The 16,044-nt window shown below is 36.7% G+C and overlaps 1 protein-coding gene across 1 annotated transcript in view; it reads right to left on the bottom strand.

Moving 5' to 3' along the window:
• Positions 1 to 16,044, bottom strand: part of BCAS3 (BCAS3 microtubule associated cell migration factor) — a 589,753-nt gene that overhangs the window by 328,809 nt on the left and 244,900 nt on the right. The window contains exon 19 of the mRNA XM_055579668.1: positions 6,280 to 6,324. Within this exon, the coding sequence (XP_055435643.1) occupies positions 6,280 to 6,324 (45 nt within the window). The remainder of the gene's footprint in view (positions 1 to 6,279; positions 6,325 to 16,044) is intronic.

The raw sequence follows: 16,044 nt of genomic DNA, 5'->3' as shown, positions 1-16,044 counted from the left end.
AGTGACCACACCATCATGGTTATCCAGGTCATTAAGACCTTTTTTGTACAGTTCTTCTGTGTATCCCTCCCTGCCATCTCTTCTGCTTCTGTTAGGTCTTACTGTTTCTGTTTTTTATTGTGCTCATCTTTGCATGAACTGTTCCTTTGGTATCTTCAATTTTCTTGAAGTGATCTCTAGTCTTTCCCATTCTATTATTTTCCTCTATTTCTTTGCATTGTTCACTTAAGAAGGCTTTCTTGTCTCTCCTTGCTATTCTCTGGAATTCTACATTCAGTTCAGTATTTCTTTCCCTTTCACCTCTGCCTTTCGCTTCTCTTCTTTTCTCAGCTATTTGAAAGGTTCCTTCGTAGTCTTTATTTCCATTGTGTGTGTGCTCAGTAATGACCAATTCTTTGCAACCCCATGGACTTGGATTTTCCCAGCAAGAATACTGGGGTGGGTTGCCAATTCCTCCTCCAAGGGATCTTCCTGACCCAGGGATCAAACCCACGTCTCCTCTGTCTCCTGCATTGACAGGTGGATTCTTTACCACTGAGCCCTCGTTTCTGTTATCGAACTGCTATCAGGGAACTGTAAGTTCCTGTAACTATTAATAGCATCTTTTAACTTCCATTGGCTAGTTTCTGGAGGCTGGAAGGCTGAGGAGAGAAGGGGGGAAAAATATTCCAGAATTTTTTTGAAAGGTGTTTCTACTGTATGACTTATTTTTTTACTAGAATCACCATCAAGGAGCAATGACAGTACAAAATATACAAATTCAAAGTTCTTTGCAAATTCCTGAGTTATTTTTGTTTTTGTTGTTTAAATCATGTGGTAAGCAACAAGACTGAACCTGACGCTCCAATACTTTGGCCACCTGATGTGAAGAACTGACTCATTTGAAAATACCCTGATGCTGGGAAAGATCGAAGGCGGGAGGAGAAGGGGATGACAGAAGATGAGATGGTTGGATGGCATCACTGACTCAATGGACACCGGAATTTGAGTAAACTCTGGGAGTTGGTGATGGACAGGGAGGCCTGGCATGCTGCAATCCATGGCGTCACAAAGAGTTGGGAACGACTGTGTGACTGAACTGAACTGAACTGAAGCAACAAGACAGAAAACAAGTAGCATGCCACTTCTTAAGAGAGTCTATGGTGCATCTAAGCTATGTATACTAAATAGATTTTAAAACTTGCTACTGGGCCAGTTGGCTACCTTTGTAATATAATAATCAATTTAGTCTTTAGTCAAGCAAATATATATTTTGTATGTTTACTGGCTTACAGTCTAATTATTCAATGTCAAAAGCTGAAGTCTCAGACTTCTTTAATGTTACACATAACTCAGTTTCTGAACACATGACTAAAATCCATCAATATAGTATCATTTTACATAAACTCATTACTTCCTGCAGAGAATAAGTACCTTAATGTTAAAAATATTCTTAAAATTATGAAAAAGTTATCATTTTTATTCTTATATTTCATCATTTCTTCTTATTCTTCTGATAGGGCCTTCATAAATCACATCAGTAAAAGTTCGCATTTAATATTAAAAGTTTTTATCCCTGAAAATAACTTGCCACCTCCTACATGACACAAGGCAATGTATTGGGTACTTAGCATATTTGGTGAACATAGTCATAACAAGTTAGTCCTATCATCAATCTACCTTTGGAATGATTATGGTATTTAAGCAAAATAGAAATTTTAAATATGTGCAGTATATGTGTACAAGATTTTCAGAAAAATAGAAAAGAGACATAATCTAAAGAAAATATTATTATTAATAAAGTATTTTCTATATGAAATATCCAAAGGAAGAAAATTTAATATTGATTCAATTTCCCCTTTATCCTAAAATTTTAAAAGACCAAGACCAGGTGGAATATTGGGTGGAAGCAGAATTGAACTTTTCCCAATGACCCAAAATATTTCTATTGCAAAATTACCTTTTATTGGCAGAAAGATAAAATATTGAAAAATGATACATATGTGAAAAGAATAAAAGAGAAAAGTGCTAGCCTTGTAACTCATGCTTATTTATAGATTGGTGTTCCAACCATTTTAGAAAAGCACTCCAATATTAGCCTTCTTTTCTTTCTTCTCAATATCTATCTCCCTTTATCTTCTGAAAGAGACTTTAAAAATTCTATTATAAGACATTTGCAAGTTTAAAACAAATGCCTCTCACTGCTTAACTAATTTACTCAATTATGAGTTGATAGAAAAAAAATTATGTGTATACGGGGGTCCAGAAATTCAATTGTGTCATCGTTACAAATGAATACAAAACATCCTGATAGAGCTGGTGGACTCCTATCCATTAATGACTCCTGCACTATACTCTCCTGTGCCATAAATAATTCCAAGGTCAAAAATTAAAAGAAAAATTTGCCTTCACTTGTGAGCAAAACATAATGGACTACAGAATGAATTCGACCTTCACCATATCAGAAAACATCACATTTACAAAACTTATTAAGAGACAACAAAATCAAAACTAATATAAATATATGATTAAAAAACAATAACAAATAAAGTGCTAAATTGAAACTCAGGATTTTAATATTTCGTCATTTCTTCTGGGAGACCTAACCATCTAACCATAGAAAGAGAATCATTTTTAATGCCATCAGATGTTCTAGGGACACTAACATGATGACATCTTTAAAAATATTTACAAAGACTATTGAAGTTACCCATTGGCTCCTTCTGTATTATGTAATTCAGTCAGATAAACATATTAAATTTCTCTGCTTGTTTTTTTCTCCACACTCTAACCACAGACAGACCAAAAAAAAAAAAAGCAAGACACTAATGATATAGGCTTTAAAATTATAGCAAAATTATGTGCATCTGGATAATTTTCTATGTTCTATAAAATAGGATATGAGTGGTGAATCTGTGGATGACATGAAAAGCAACAATGAGGTCTGGGGCCTTGTTTAGGACACAAGCATGGAAAAGGGCTCAGCTGAGATAGAAGCACCGTTTCTTTCATTCCCTAAATCACAAGGGTACAGGCAATACTTTAGTTCAAATCTTAGACAATATTTATATAAGAATTACAAGTGGTGTTATACCTTGTGTTAAAGAGAAAAAGCTTTTCTTTATATTCCTCACTGTGATTAGCCTTTCAAAAGGAATTTAGAAGTTTCCCTCATTCTCAGATTTATTTTCGAAAATAAAAACTAAGAAGGAAAATGAAAGTACTATATATTTTAAAAAGATACTAACCAGGTATCTAAAAGTACTCTATCACAAATTCTTTTTAAAGATCTAAGAGATTTTCTTTGAACCCAGCAGATAAGAGTCTCCTCTCCATATAAATCTTTTCTTCTGAAAATGAATTTATATTTTTTTCAGTAGTGTCAGAATAACTAGATTAGTTTAAATTAACTATTTATAAACATATTGAAAACTTGGCACTAATTAAAACTTTAAATATAATTTGATACGTAAGTTTTAACTCTTTTTTAAAATTACCCTTATATACTATAAAGATATATTCAAATGAACTACCTTTTGTCTATACTGTTCTGCATATATTTTTTCTTTCACTAAGAAATTCAAAAACTAGGAAAGTTTACTAGATGCAGATTAGGAACTCCATAACAACTTGCTACTTATTTGTAATATTGAAAGCAAAATTCATTTTTAAAATTTCACTGTATTTCTCTTAAATTTTCTGCATTTAAAAAGTGTATCATGTGTGTGATTCTTTTACATCATTTATACCATCATTTAAATTCCCAAATCCTAGAAAACACATAATCTTCAGAATGTATAAAATGGCTCAAGTGTTGAAGTTGGTCTGCATAGTTAACTTTCCAACAAGCTTATTTGGTTGTCAAAGGAAAAGAAATTATTATAAACTGACTCATCTGAAGCCACATGCATTTAAACAATTAAAACAGTTTATCAAAGAATGGAGAAATGAGCAGAAATTGTGATCGATCAAAAGCAAAATCTCAGCTAAATATAACTGTTTCAACTGAAAAATAATAAAAATTTGTATGAAATTCATATAACATTTTAAAAGGAACTATAAAAGTTTCATATTCTTCCAAAATACAAATCCTACCCTATACTGAAAGTCCTAAAAACTTGATGAAATAAATAATTTTATTTAACATAATATTTATTCTAAAACAGTAAATAAAAACATTCTCAGGTTGAATGCTAAACAACATGGAAAAATAGTAAAAACTCTTAAAACAAAGAAGCTTTTTATAAACAACATGGAAGAAGTTGTCAAATTTATATTCATTTTGCTGCCTTAATTTGAGGTTTCATTAAGATCTTAATGGGAAAAACATGCATCACCAGTAAAGAGACGTATTTTAAAGGAGGATCTTTTAGGCTAGTACAAGTGACTAAAAACGAGTTTCTTGCTAGCTAACGATGGCATCAAACAAACCACAAAGCAGTCTTCTAAAAGACAGGCAATGATTTAAAAGTCTACTATATTTCATATATCCCTTTCTTTAATCTGGCTCTTTTAATCTTGTTTCAACCTCAAATCATTTCTGGTTGACAAGTGCTTTTGCTTAAATTTGAGGAGCACATAAGCTGTTGAAGGCATGGGCTTTTCTTATTTCACATACAACATTTGTCATTCCATCTTTACATCTATGCTAAAACTTCAAACTTTATTAACATACTAAAACTCTTTTCTTTGTACTTAAAATGAGAAATTTATCCCGAGATGGAATTCAGTTCTAAATTGAGTCTACAAAGAAATCTTGTCATATGTTGAATCTGGCATTTAAAACTCCACTGTTTGCTACAAGCTCCTCAGTAAGATCCATGCGTCTTATTTGTTTTTGGAAGAAAATCTAGTTAACACAAGAATGAAGATTGACTTTCAGGGAATTTTTACTCATGTATAGCCTGAATTTGCTTATCACAGTTTCACAATCTGTGTACTAATTTTGATACTACATTCTAAAGAGTAAATCTTTACGATGATTTATCACCCTACTCTAATGCAATAATGAAATTTTCAGATGTTCCTATTAGCGTATGAACACTGAAATTAGTTTGTGTCAAATTATTTAAGTTTCTTTTTGTCCAAGAGGAAAAAAGACTGTAAGACTTTTCCCTAGGACCATAAGACAGTATAAACAAGTCTCAGAAGTAGTTATGAGAATTGCACATACATGTATTCTGACTAAATTTATAAAATTGATATAAATTAACCAAAATGTCTCTTGGGCTCACTCATTCCTAGAACCAAAACAAAATAAAGATCTAACTTAAAGAAGTTTCTTCTCAAAAATGGAATTTCCCCCTTAAACCAGAAAAGAAATCAGAGCATGGCAGGTAACATTTACTGAGCTCTTATTATGTGCCAGGGACTGTTCTAAGTAATTTATACGTTGGTTCATTTAATCCTCATAATGAACCTATAAGGTAGGTACTACTGGTAACTCTAATAGAGATAAGGAAACCAAGATATAGACTGGCTTTAGAAAAGTGCCCAAGATCATATGGGTAGTAAGTGTGTGACCTGGAATTTAAGACCTAGACAGTCTGATTCTGGAGCTCTGACTCTTAACTATTTTGTTAAACATATTACACCAAGCTCTAGACACATTCTATTGCACATCTTTACATAAAAGTATGAAATATACTGTTTCTTTTCTATGATCATCATGCTAAGACTGACAAAGTTATATTTTATGCACTCATATAAGAATGTAAATGAGTTATAGTGGGTAGGTGCTAATAACTCAAAATAATAAGTTATTTAGGAATTTACGAGTTTGTACGTAAAACCCAAATTTCCCCATGTAGCTAGCTCCTTAACTACCTAAACTATTCAAAACAGAACGGACTCTTTTGCCTTTGGTACCAAATAAAATGCAGTAAAAATTTATAGGGTATTTTTAGTATAACAAATATATTTATATTTCAAAATAAATCATGTCTTCAGAAGTTCAGCATGTCATATAGGGAGTTTCTATCTTCTATCACTATAATACTAAAAGCTTTAAATGTGGGTGTTGGCCATGTCTTATATACCAGCATTATTATGAGAGAATTCTTCTCCTTTCTTTTTTTTTAAATATTATTCTATGATTTTTTAATGCAAATTTTCAAGAAATGAAATGAAACCAAGAAAACTAATCTTTTCAGGCATAAATACCAACATCTACCAATGACTCAGTAATTCGGTGCATCTATCTGTGATCAGGCCATGCAATTGAAAACAAAGTACAAAACAGAGTTACTTTCGGAGAGTACAGCAAATGAATTAGGCATGCGGGACTGAACTGAGACTCACCATGGAGCTTTTATGGAAAAACACCCCGCTCCAAACAGATAAGGCCTTCATGGAAAAGGGGGGAAAATGCACAAAAAATATTAGAGGAAAATTCATTTAATATTAACAAATACATGTTGATCATACTGTTAAAGAGTATGGATAAAATGGCTAAAAAAATTAGTAATCGTTTGCAATTCTGCTGTCAATACTAACAAGTCTGACATAACCATTGAACAGAAGGATGTGTGGTAACAAGTCCCTTCATTTTCATAAGGTTACAGATTTCAAAATGCTCTGTTTCTCCCCCTTTTCTGGAGCACCCCTGTAGGGTTCCTAAGGTAAAATAAAATTTACTTCAGAGGCCCTTTAAAACAAAGTACAAATTAAATGGAATAACTGGACGGAGAAAAGAGTGGAACCAGTAGCAACACATGTGTGGTTGTGCGACACGAAATGTTTAACACTAGTGAAAGAGGACTCGATAAAAATTTGATAAGCATTGTTGCCGTTCACCAGTTGTCTCAGAGTCACAGAAAGTACGTATTTTCTAAGCTGCTTAATTACAGTAAGTTGTACTGCATACTGCTGGTCAAAGGAACTAACACTAAATACAAGTCTGCGGTATGATTTACTTCCATTTTAGGGTCACATTCCAGGAAATCAGCATTTCTCTTAATAATGACAGAAGAGGTTAGCTTCCTCTATCTGGCCTATACCAGGCTAGGTTGGAATACAGGAAACTAAAGCCACAATTGCTTGTTTTAAATATAGCTGGGGATATAAAGGCAGACTTCCATGTTACACATATTTCTTCTTAATATTCTGTTCATAGCATTTAAGACATGCTATGCATACTTGCACAGAAAGAAGACTGACTTAATTATATCCAGAACAAAATACTGTTGTTGCATCTAACATTTGGAAGGAAGACATAACAAACTGAGAAAGAAAGAGCACTGCATAACTTGATAATTCTCTCCTTCAACTTTGGTGCCAAGAACATTGAAACAGAAAACTCATGCTAATTAGCATCAATCTCCCAGTGAAGTGGACACACAACACTGAGTACAGTTCTGAGGACTGAAGTACAGAAGATATGAAGAAGAGAACAAAAAAGCAAGAGACTACTAATATTAGAAGAAACTGTGAGTTGGAAGACAGAGATATTAGAAAACTTTAGAGATGATTCAAATGCAAAGCAAAGAAATCTCTCCCACAGTTAATGATAAGACCACAACCAGAGATATGATTTCATCACTCACATCTAAAACAATGCATTTCAAAATTGTTTTGACTATGACCCACGGAAATATGCAGTTGGCCCTCCATATCCAGAAGGCCCATACCCACAACCAGCCATAGATAAAAAATATTCAGAAAAAAAAATTCCAGAAAGTTCCAAAAGGTAAAACTTGCTATGCACCAGCAACTATTTACAACTTAGAAAAGACTTAAAGTATCTGCATAGATGTGTGTGCTACTGCTGCTACTAAGTCGCTTCAGTCGTGTCCGACTCTGTGCGATCCCACAGATGGCAGCCCACCAGGCTCCCCCATCCCTGGGATTCCCCAGGCAAGAACACTGGAGTGGGTTGCCATTTCTTTCTCCAATGCATGAAAGTGAAAAGTGAAAGTGAAGGCGCTCAGTCATGTCCGACTCTTTGCGACCCCATGGACTGCAGCCTACCAGGCTCCTCCGTCCATGGGATTTTCCAGGCAAGAGTACTGGAGTGGGGTGCCATTGCCTTCTCCTATAGATGTGTGTAGGTTATGCAAATACTAGGCCATTTCATATAAGGAACTTGACCATCCACAGATTTCAGTACAGGGTGGGAACCGATCCCCCTCGGATACTGAGGGATAAATGTACTAAAGTATAAGCTCATATGTACCTGAACACAACAAACTGAAATAATTTAATGAATGTGGGGAGTTGTGTTTGTAATCAATTTTACTTTTTCCATTTCAATGTTTTGTAGACATTAATGCTGGGATTTAGTTTCAGTGACGATTAATTCATATTATGACAAGGTAGGTAGGTCTGGGTGGGACCTTCAATTCTCTATTTCTAACAAGCTCCTAGATAATATAAGGTTGTTAAGTTTGAAGAACAAGGAGCAAGATTACATTTTATTATATTCTATTTCATTAATGAAAAAAAAGTTAGCCATGATTCCCCTGTCCATTGATTTCATGATTCACTGATTACATCAGAAACAAAATGTTAATGGAACTCATCTTGTATTTTGACCAACACCAATTTAAATAACTGTGACCATGTGAAGACACCAATCTCTCAATGGCACTGTGATGCCATGAAATAATGATCAGAAAACAGAAGGTTCAAAACATTTCCACATGCCCACAAGTGAAAGTAAAAGTTGCTCAGTCACGTCCAACTCTGCCACCCCACGGACTATACAGTCCATGGAATTCTCCAGGCCAGAATACTGGAGTGGGTAGCCTTTCCCTTCTCCAGGGGATCTTCCTAACTCAGAGATCTTCCGAACCCAGGTCTGCTGCATTGCAGGCAGATTCTTTACCAGCTGAGCCACAAGGGAAGCCCAAGAATACCGGAGTGGGTAGCCCATCCCTCCTCCAGTGGATCTTCCCGATCCAGGAATCGAACTGGGGCCTCCTGCATTGCAGGCGGATTCTTTACCAACTGAGCTATGAGGGAAGCCCCTAAGATACTGCCTAAATAAGAAGCTATTGTTGACACATACTACCCAACCTCTTTTCATTTTCTTCCTTAGGCAGACACCTGAATTAATCAAACAGTCCAAACAATTCTGACAGAAGCCTTTGTGATCTGGAACGTCTGGGCATGAGTTGCTCTTTTCCATACATTGTATAGAAGCTGGATAAGTCTCCCATCTCATTCCAAATATCAGAATACAGGGTTCCCATTGGAACCTGGTTATCCATTTTAAATACAGCAGTGTATACAGGTCCACCCCAAACTCCCTAACTATGCCTGCTCAATGTTAAGAGGCAGCCTGGAAGGGAGGGGAGTTTGGGGGAAAATGGATACATGCATATGTATGGCTAAGTGCTTTTGCTGTCCACCTGAAACTATCACAACATTGTTAATCAGCTATACTCCAATATTGGAGAAGGCCATGGCACCCCACTCCAGTTCTCTTGCCTGGAAAATCCCATGGATGGAAGGGCCTGGTAGGCTGCAGTCCATGGGGTCGCTAAGAGTTGGACACGACTGAGCGACTTCACTTTCACTTTTCACTCTCATGCACTGGAGAAGGAAATGGCAACCCACTCCAGTGTTCTTGCCCGGGGAATCCCAGGGACGGCGGAGCCTGGTGGGCTGCCGTCTATGGGGTCGCACAGAGTCGGACACGACTGAAGAGACTTAGCAGCAGCAGCAGCATACTCCAATATAAAATAAAAAGTTAAAAAAAAAAACACCCAAACATCAGAATAATGCTGATTCATTGCAAATAATTTGCAAGTTTTATCTTAGTCCTTTATGCCTTAAATGGCTTCTGAGTGACCCCCGAAACCAAACAAACAAAAATGAAACAAAACTTTAAGTTTCTACAGTTCAAAAGACCAGCTTATTGTCCAGTAAATACCTTTTACCAAGTAAATACCTTTTACCAGTAAATACCTTCTACCAAGTTTAAATTTCCTTATGTATAAAAAGTAACATATTAGCTGAACAAATTAAACACTTAAAAAAAAAAATCTGCTAGATTCTCCTTCCCAGGCAATAGCAGCATGTTACCAACAAGACGATTTCCACAACTTCACGATCCCCAAACGCACTGTTAACTCTCACTCTCTAGACACTGCAATGAGCGGGCATGCAGTGAACAGCAGCATGGTCAAGCTTTAAGACAACACAGCTCTCACTGTTCACAGTACAATTCAGCTGGATGCATTAAAAGTCATCCTTCTTTGGCCAAAGAAGAATCTAGAGACTGGCCCAGCTCAAGGAGAAGAAGACAGGGGAAGGGGGAAACAGGTGAGACCTCCTTTCTGGCATGGTCCCAGCCTATACTCACCCACTTCTTAGCCGCTCCTACAAACGGGATCTCCGCCACGTACATGGAAAAGAAGACCCATAAACACCAAAGAATTAGAGTGACTGATGTGATCACTGACTTGGTATGGGGAGTGTCAGCTGTTCTTTTGAAATGTGCCCGCCTCATCTTTTCTCAGTAGTGAAAGAATGAAAATAAAAAGTCACAAAGGCCAAGTCCATGATCCAGCTGTCTTCACCTATGGCTTTCCCCTCAGAATCCCGCAGCTGTAGTTTTACAAGGGGTGGTTTGAAGGAGGAAAACAGCACGTGAGTCAGAGTGCATGCTGAATTAAAATGGTCTGCATTAACAAATGCAACTCCAATTATCATATTCAGGTGTTAAGAATGTGTATATTTCCAAACACTAGTAAGTTTCAGCAGGTTGAGCAATCCATATAAAACTATCCACTTAGTCATGATTATGTCCTTCTGAAGCTGAATTCTGATTGGAAAACATCAGGGTTGGCCAAGAGACTACAAATCAGAAATACTAGTCCAGCATTAAGTGACATTGCCACTGGTTCTCAAAGTGTTTCTTCTGGAGATTCTCAGAAGACAAGAAAGAATTGTGCTATATATCAAATCATTGTGTGCCTGCGTGCTAAGTCGCATCAATTGTGTCCAATTCTTTTTGACCCTATGGACTGTAGCCCGCCAGACTCCTCTGTCCATGGGAGTCTCCAGGCAAGAATACTGGAGTGGGTTGCTGTGCCCTTCTCCAGGGGATCTTCCCAACCCAGGGATCGAACCCGTGTCTTTTATGTCCCCTGAACTGGCAGGTGGGTTTCTTTACCACTAGTGCTACCTGGGAGGTCCCATATCAAATCATTAATACTATGCAACTCTTTAAACTCTGATTCATTTTTTTTAAAGGCCACACAGTACCACATAAGCTTTGGTCTTCCTAGCTGAAAATAAGACTAATAAAAAGACTGTTCAAATGTTAAGAGGAAAATAAAATCAGATTTTATTTGAACATGGTAAAACCCTTTATAACCTGACTCTGCGGCTAAAAGGCAGTAATAATTAGATTTCACCATCTTCAGAGTTAAAGAATAGTTGGCATCTAAAAAACAGCAAAGAAAGGAGCAGGTGGGATGAATTGAGAGAGAAGCAGTGACATATACACTACCATGTGTAAAAGAGACAGCTAGTGGGGACTTGCTATACAACACAGGGAGCTCAGCTTGGTGCTCCGTGCTCTGTGATGACCTAGACGGGTGGGATGGGGGGAGTGGAAGGGAGATTCAAGGAGAGGGGAGATAGATAGATATATCTCCCCATATATATATATGTATACTTATAGCTGATTGACATTGTTGTACAAAAGAAACTAACACAAGAATGTAAAGCAATTATTCTCCAATTAAAAACAAACAAAAAATTCTGAAAGTTCCACTTTCCAACTAATCATGTCCTATGAGAATTCAAGCACTGTCACTTAACAGACATAAGAATGAGCCCATATAAATATTAAACATACTGAACAGAGAAAGGGCTGTACAATACTATCTGTAAAATAGTAAAGAAAAGCCATATAGTCTAACACCGCATTCCAGGAACCCCAATGACTGTGCTACACCCTAAACCCCCTCGTGTTAAACAGTAACTTTGATGGACTCACATTCCCCATGTGCATACAAGCAAGTTAGTCCTCATATCATTTTCAAGTATTACTCTAAATTTTTCATTAATTTAAATACTAAAGAGACCTATGGCACTACTGGCTCTCAAATTATTGTTCTGAAGGCAAATTCAAGCTGAAATATCCAGGTGAATTTTCTAATCTGAGATATATTCAACATGCAAATTTAAACTACAAGCTCAAGATTTTCATCAGAAAAAAAATCTCTTGTTCAATTTCCGCCAGATGTGGCAGAAGAGAGACTAGAATAGCACACACATATTTCCAAATTTCCATAGAAAATAATCCTTGCTGACTTGTAATACATTATACAGGAGACTTAATCTCCTCCCTATTCCCACTCCCCAAAATTCACAGATTTATGGTAACAGGGAACAAAGTATGGAATGGCTTAAGTACTCTACTGACTTAGTACAAAAACTGGAAACTCAAACTGTGCATGTATGTTGCACATGTAGAAATATCCATCCTAATGAAAATATACATTACTAGTTATTTTATATCTGGAATGAAACATTTATAGCTTAGTTATCAAGAAATAATACATGGATAAGACAGGACTAGGAAGTGGAGAATTACCATTTGGACTACAAGGAGATCAAACCAGTCAATTCTAAAGGAAATCAACCCTGAATGTTCATTGGAAGGACTGATACTGATGCTGAAGTTCCATTACTTTGGCCACCTGATGCAAAGAGCCAACTCATTGGAACAGATCCTGATGCTGGGAAAAACTGAACGCAACAGGAGAAGAGGGCGCCAGAGAATCAGATGGTTAGACAGCATCACCAAGTCAGTGGATACAAGTTTGAGCAAACTCTGGGAGATAGTGAAGGACAGGGGAGCCTGGCGTGTTGCAGTCCATTGGGTCACAGAGTTGACCATCACTCTTTTTGTGTAGGACACAACTTAGTGACTGAAAAACAAACCCCACTGTAACTGGGCGGGGGGTGGAGGGGTGTCTTTTTCCAAATCTTTCCCATTTAATTCTTCAAACTTCACCTATAAGATTTGAGGCTTAGGTCAAAGTGTCTAAATAAGCCAAGGCAGACCAAAGTGAATTAGAAAGAGGAACAAACCTCCCTCAAGGACTATATGCCAATGTCAATGACGAAATTCACGTAGGCACACTGGAAATGGCAGAACCAAGATAAGAAGATGGAGCTTCAGACTTCTAAGATGGTATTGTTTCTCTATATTCCCTAGCCTACTTCTCCAGAGTCAGGCCCAAGGTTCCTAACCTAGCTCAAACTGTTCACAAAAAAATGAATACATACAAACATGGTGGAGAGAGGAAGTAGCAGGAAGCTGCTTGATTTAAGAAAACCAGTGAAAGACAACAAATCGTATCAGGTTACTTCACTAAACATGTCAGCTAGTGAAGGGCAAGGAAGTAACTTCATTCCCAATTTCTATATTTTTTATTCCCATGAAATTACTAAGACCACTTAAAAAAAATTTATTTGTTTATTTATTTGGCTGTGCAGGGTCTTAGTTGAGGCATCTGAGATCTTCGATCTTGGTTGCAGAATGCAGGATCTTTAGTTGTGGCTTGTGAACTCTTGGTTGCAGCATGTGGGATCTAGTTCCCTGACTAGGGATCCAACCCGGGCCCCTGCACTGGGAATGTGGAGTCTTAGCCACTGGACTACCAGGGAAATCTCTCTGACCACTTTTTGAAATGTCCTATTCCCCGCTTGTGCCCACAAAATGATGTACATGTCAATAATTTTAGATTTAATGTATGTAAAATTAAGCATATTGATGAAAAATTGTCTACTTAGTAAGTTTTTACATAGGAAGCATTTTAAAAAAACCCTTCATCACGTATTTGATCCATTAATTCAGTCAAACATCTATGAGCTATTGCTTCGTCCCTACTACAAAAAATTCACACTCCAAAACAAGGAGCGATCCCTTGGCACCCACTTTCACTTTTAAAAGATGAGAACTATGCTGATTTACACATGATAAAAACAGGATGGAGGCCTTTCCAATCCTCTAGTCTTAGACTGGAAGAAATGGGTTTTGTTTGAATGAGCGGCTATTAAACCAAACGATTCCTAGCACATCTTTCACCTTCATCAGCGTATACCACAGTTGGGCTGAGCAACAGCTGTTGCCAAAATAGGCCTTATTTCCTCCCAGTGCTGCTTCAAGGTACAGAACATGAAGGTGTAAATACATCTGTCTTCTGCCATTTGCAGTTCTACTGGCCTTGCGAATGTCTTTGAGTAAGACAGATGGTCCCTGACACTGCACAGGCTTTCAGGGATGTATCTTTCTATAAATAAGGGGGCAGATGTGAAGCGTGGTAAGCACACGTCTATCCCCTGTAGGTTTGGGTTGAGGTTTCCATCTAAATTCGGTTATTTAAATACAGGATCCTAAGCAATCCTTGGAAATCTCTATGCTAGAATGTATTTTTTAATATTTATTTTATGCCATTATGGCAAATATCTAGGACACGGAATATGTATTTGTAACTAGATATAATATTAGGTGTATTGGAACTTTATGCCTATAAATGAGTCAGCTCTGTGTTCTCTTTCTACATAATTGTCAAATATATCTGTAAGCTTTATTTTTTAAATGCTAGAAAACACCTTTCATTGAAGCAAAGTTAGAGTAAATTAGGATTTCCACAATGACCTGGAAAATTAAAAGACTATTTGCTCATCACTCTGGTGACCTTAATGTGGTAATTAAAATCCTCAGGAAACACAATAAAACTTGATGGAAATAATGCAAGTGAGCTAAATGCAGCTTAAGAACTGCCGCTGCTGTTGCTGCTAAGTCGCTTCAGTCGTGTCCGACTCTGTGCGACCCCATAGACGGCAGCCCACCAGGCTCCCCCGTCCCTGGGATTCTCCAGGCAAGAGTACTGGAGTGGGGTGCCTCTGCCTTCTCCAGCTTAAGAACTGGTCACAGTAAAAAAAAAAAAAAAAAAAAAGAAAAATTTAAATAAAAATGAAATTAATGTAAATAATAAAATCTAATGGAAGAAATCTAATGATTCAAACCATTAGATGTGCTTTGGGATGTGCTTCAAATCTCACCATATGTCAAAAATGGAAATTCAAGGAATACCTTACTCTCCCAAAACAAGTACTACTTTTGGTTAGTCAAAATACATGTATGTCAATGAAAATGCTAAGAGTTGAGATAGTAAAACCACAAACTACACTCTGAAAATTCTATGACCAAACAGTACTATAAGAATTATACAGACAAGGTCAGGGAAGCCTGGCATGCTGCAGTCCATGGGATGGCAAAGAGTCGGACATGACTTAAAGACTGAACAACAACAAAGAATTATAAGTAATGTCACAATAGCAATTTCTGAATACAGTCAACAAACCCTTCAGAAAATGGTTTAAGAGTATTAGGTCTTATAATCTAGCAGTGACCTGCATAAGTTATGAATACTATCATCAAAGTGTTTTTTGTCACGGTAATCTGTGTTAATAGGAAGAGGAAAAAAGAATAGTAGGAGGGGAGGGGAAAAAAAGAGTGGATGGGGTAATTTACGGAGCACTAAAGCTCTGCCACAAGTAAAGAATTCATTATAGACAACAGACATATGGAAGAAAAAAACTAATAAAATGAGTTTTTGGTGGATGTGTATGTATGTGAGTGCGTCTGTATGGAGTGAGAAAAGATAAATAAGGCAAATTCATTAAACTGTTAACATTTGGAAAATCTGGGCATGCAGCAATTCCCTTTTTTATTAAAATAATTGATTTATTTTAATTGGAGGATAATTTCTTTACAATATTGTGGTGGTTTTTGCCATACATCAACATGAATCACCCTCAGTTGCGTATGTGTCCCTCCAACCTGACTCTCCCTCCCACATCCCTCCCCAGGAATTCCTTTTACGGGTCTAATAACACTTTTTTCCCCAGTAAGTCTAAATGAATCTCTATCAAAATTTTGGAAATTAAAAGCCAAGTACTCATTATGGGACAAATATTAATTTTTCTCTCTAAACACTATAAGAAAGGACGTGCTAAAAAGAATTTTAAAATTTGGCAAAAATAAAAGGGTTTAAGAACTGAGATAAAAGCCCAGCAAAAAATATGATACATGTA

The sequence above is a fragment of the Bubalus kerabau genome, chromosome 4, assembly GCF_029407905.1.
Source record: "Bubalus kerabau isolate K-KA32 ecotype Philippines breed swamp buffalo chromosome 4, PCC_UOA_SB_1v2, whole genome shotgun sequence".
Taxonomy (NCBI): domain Eukaryota; kingdom Metazoa; phylum Chordata; class Mammalia; order Artiodactyla; family Bovidae; genus Bubalus; species Bubalus kerabau.
This window is presented reverse-complemented; position numbering and strand designations above follow the sequence as displayed.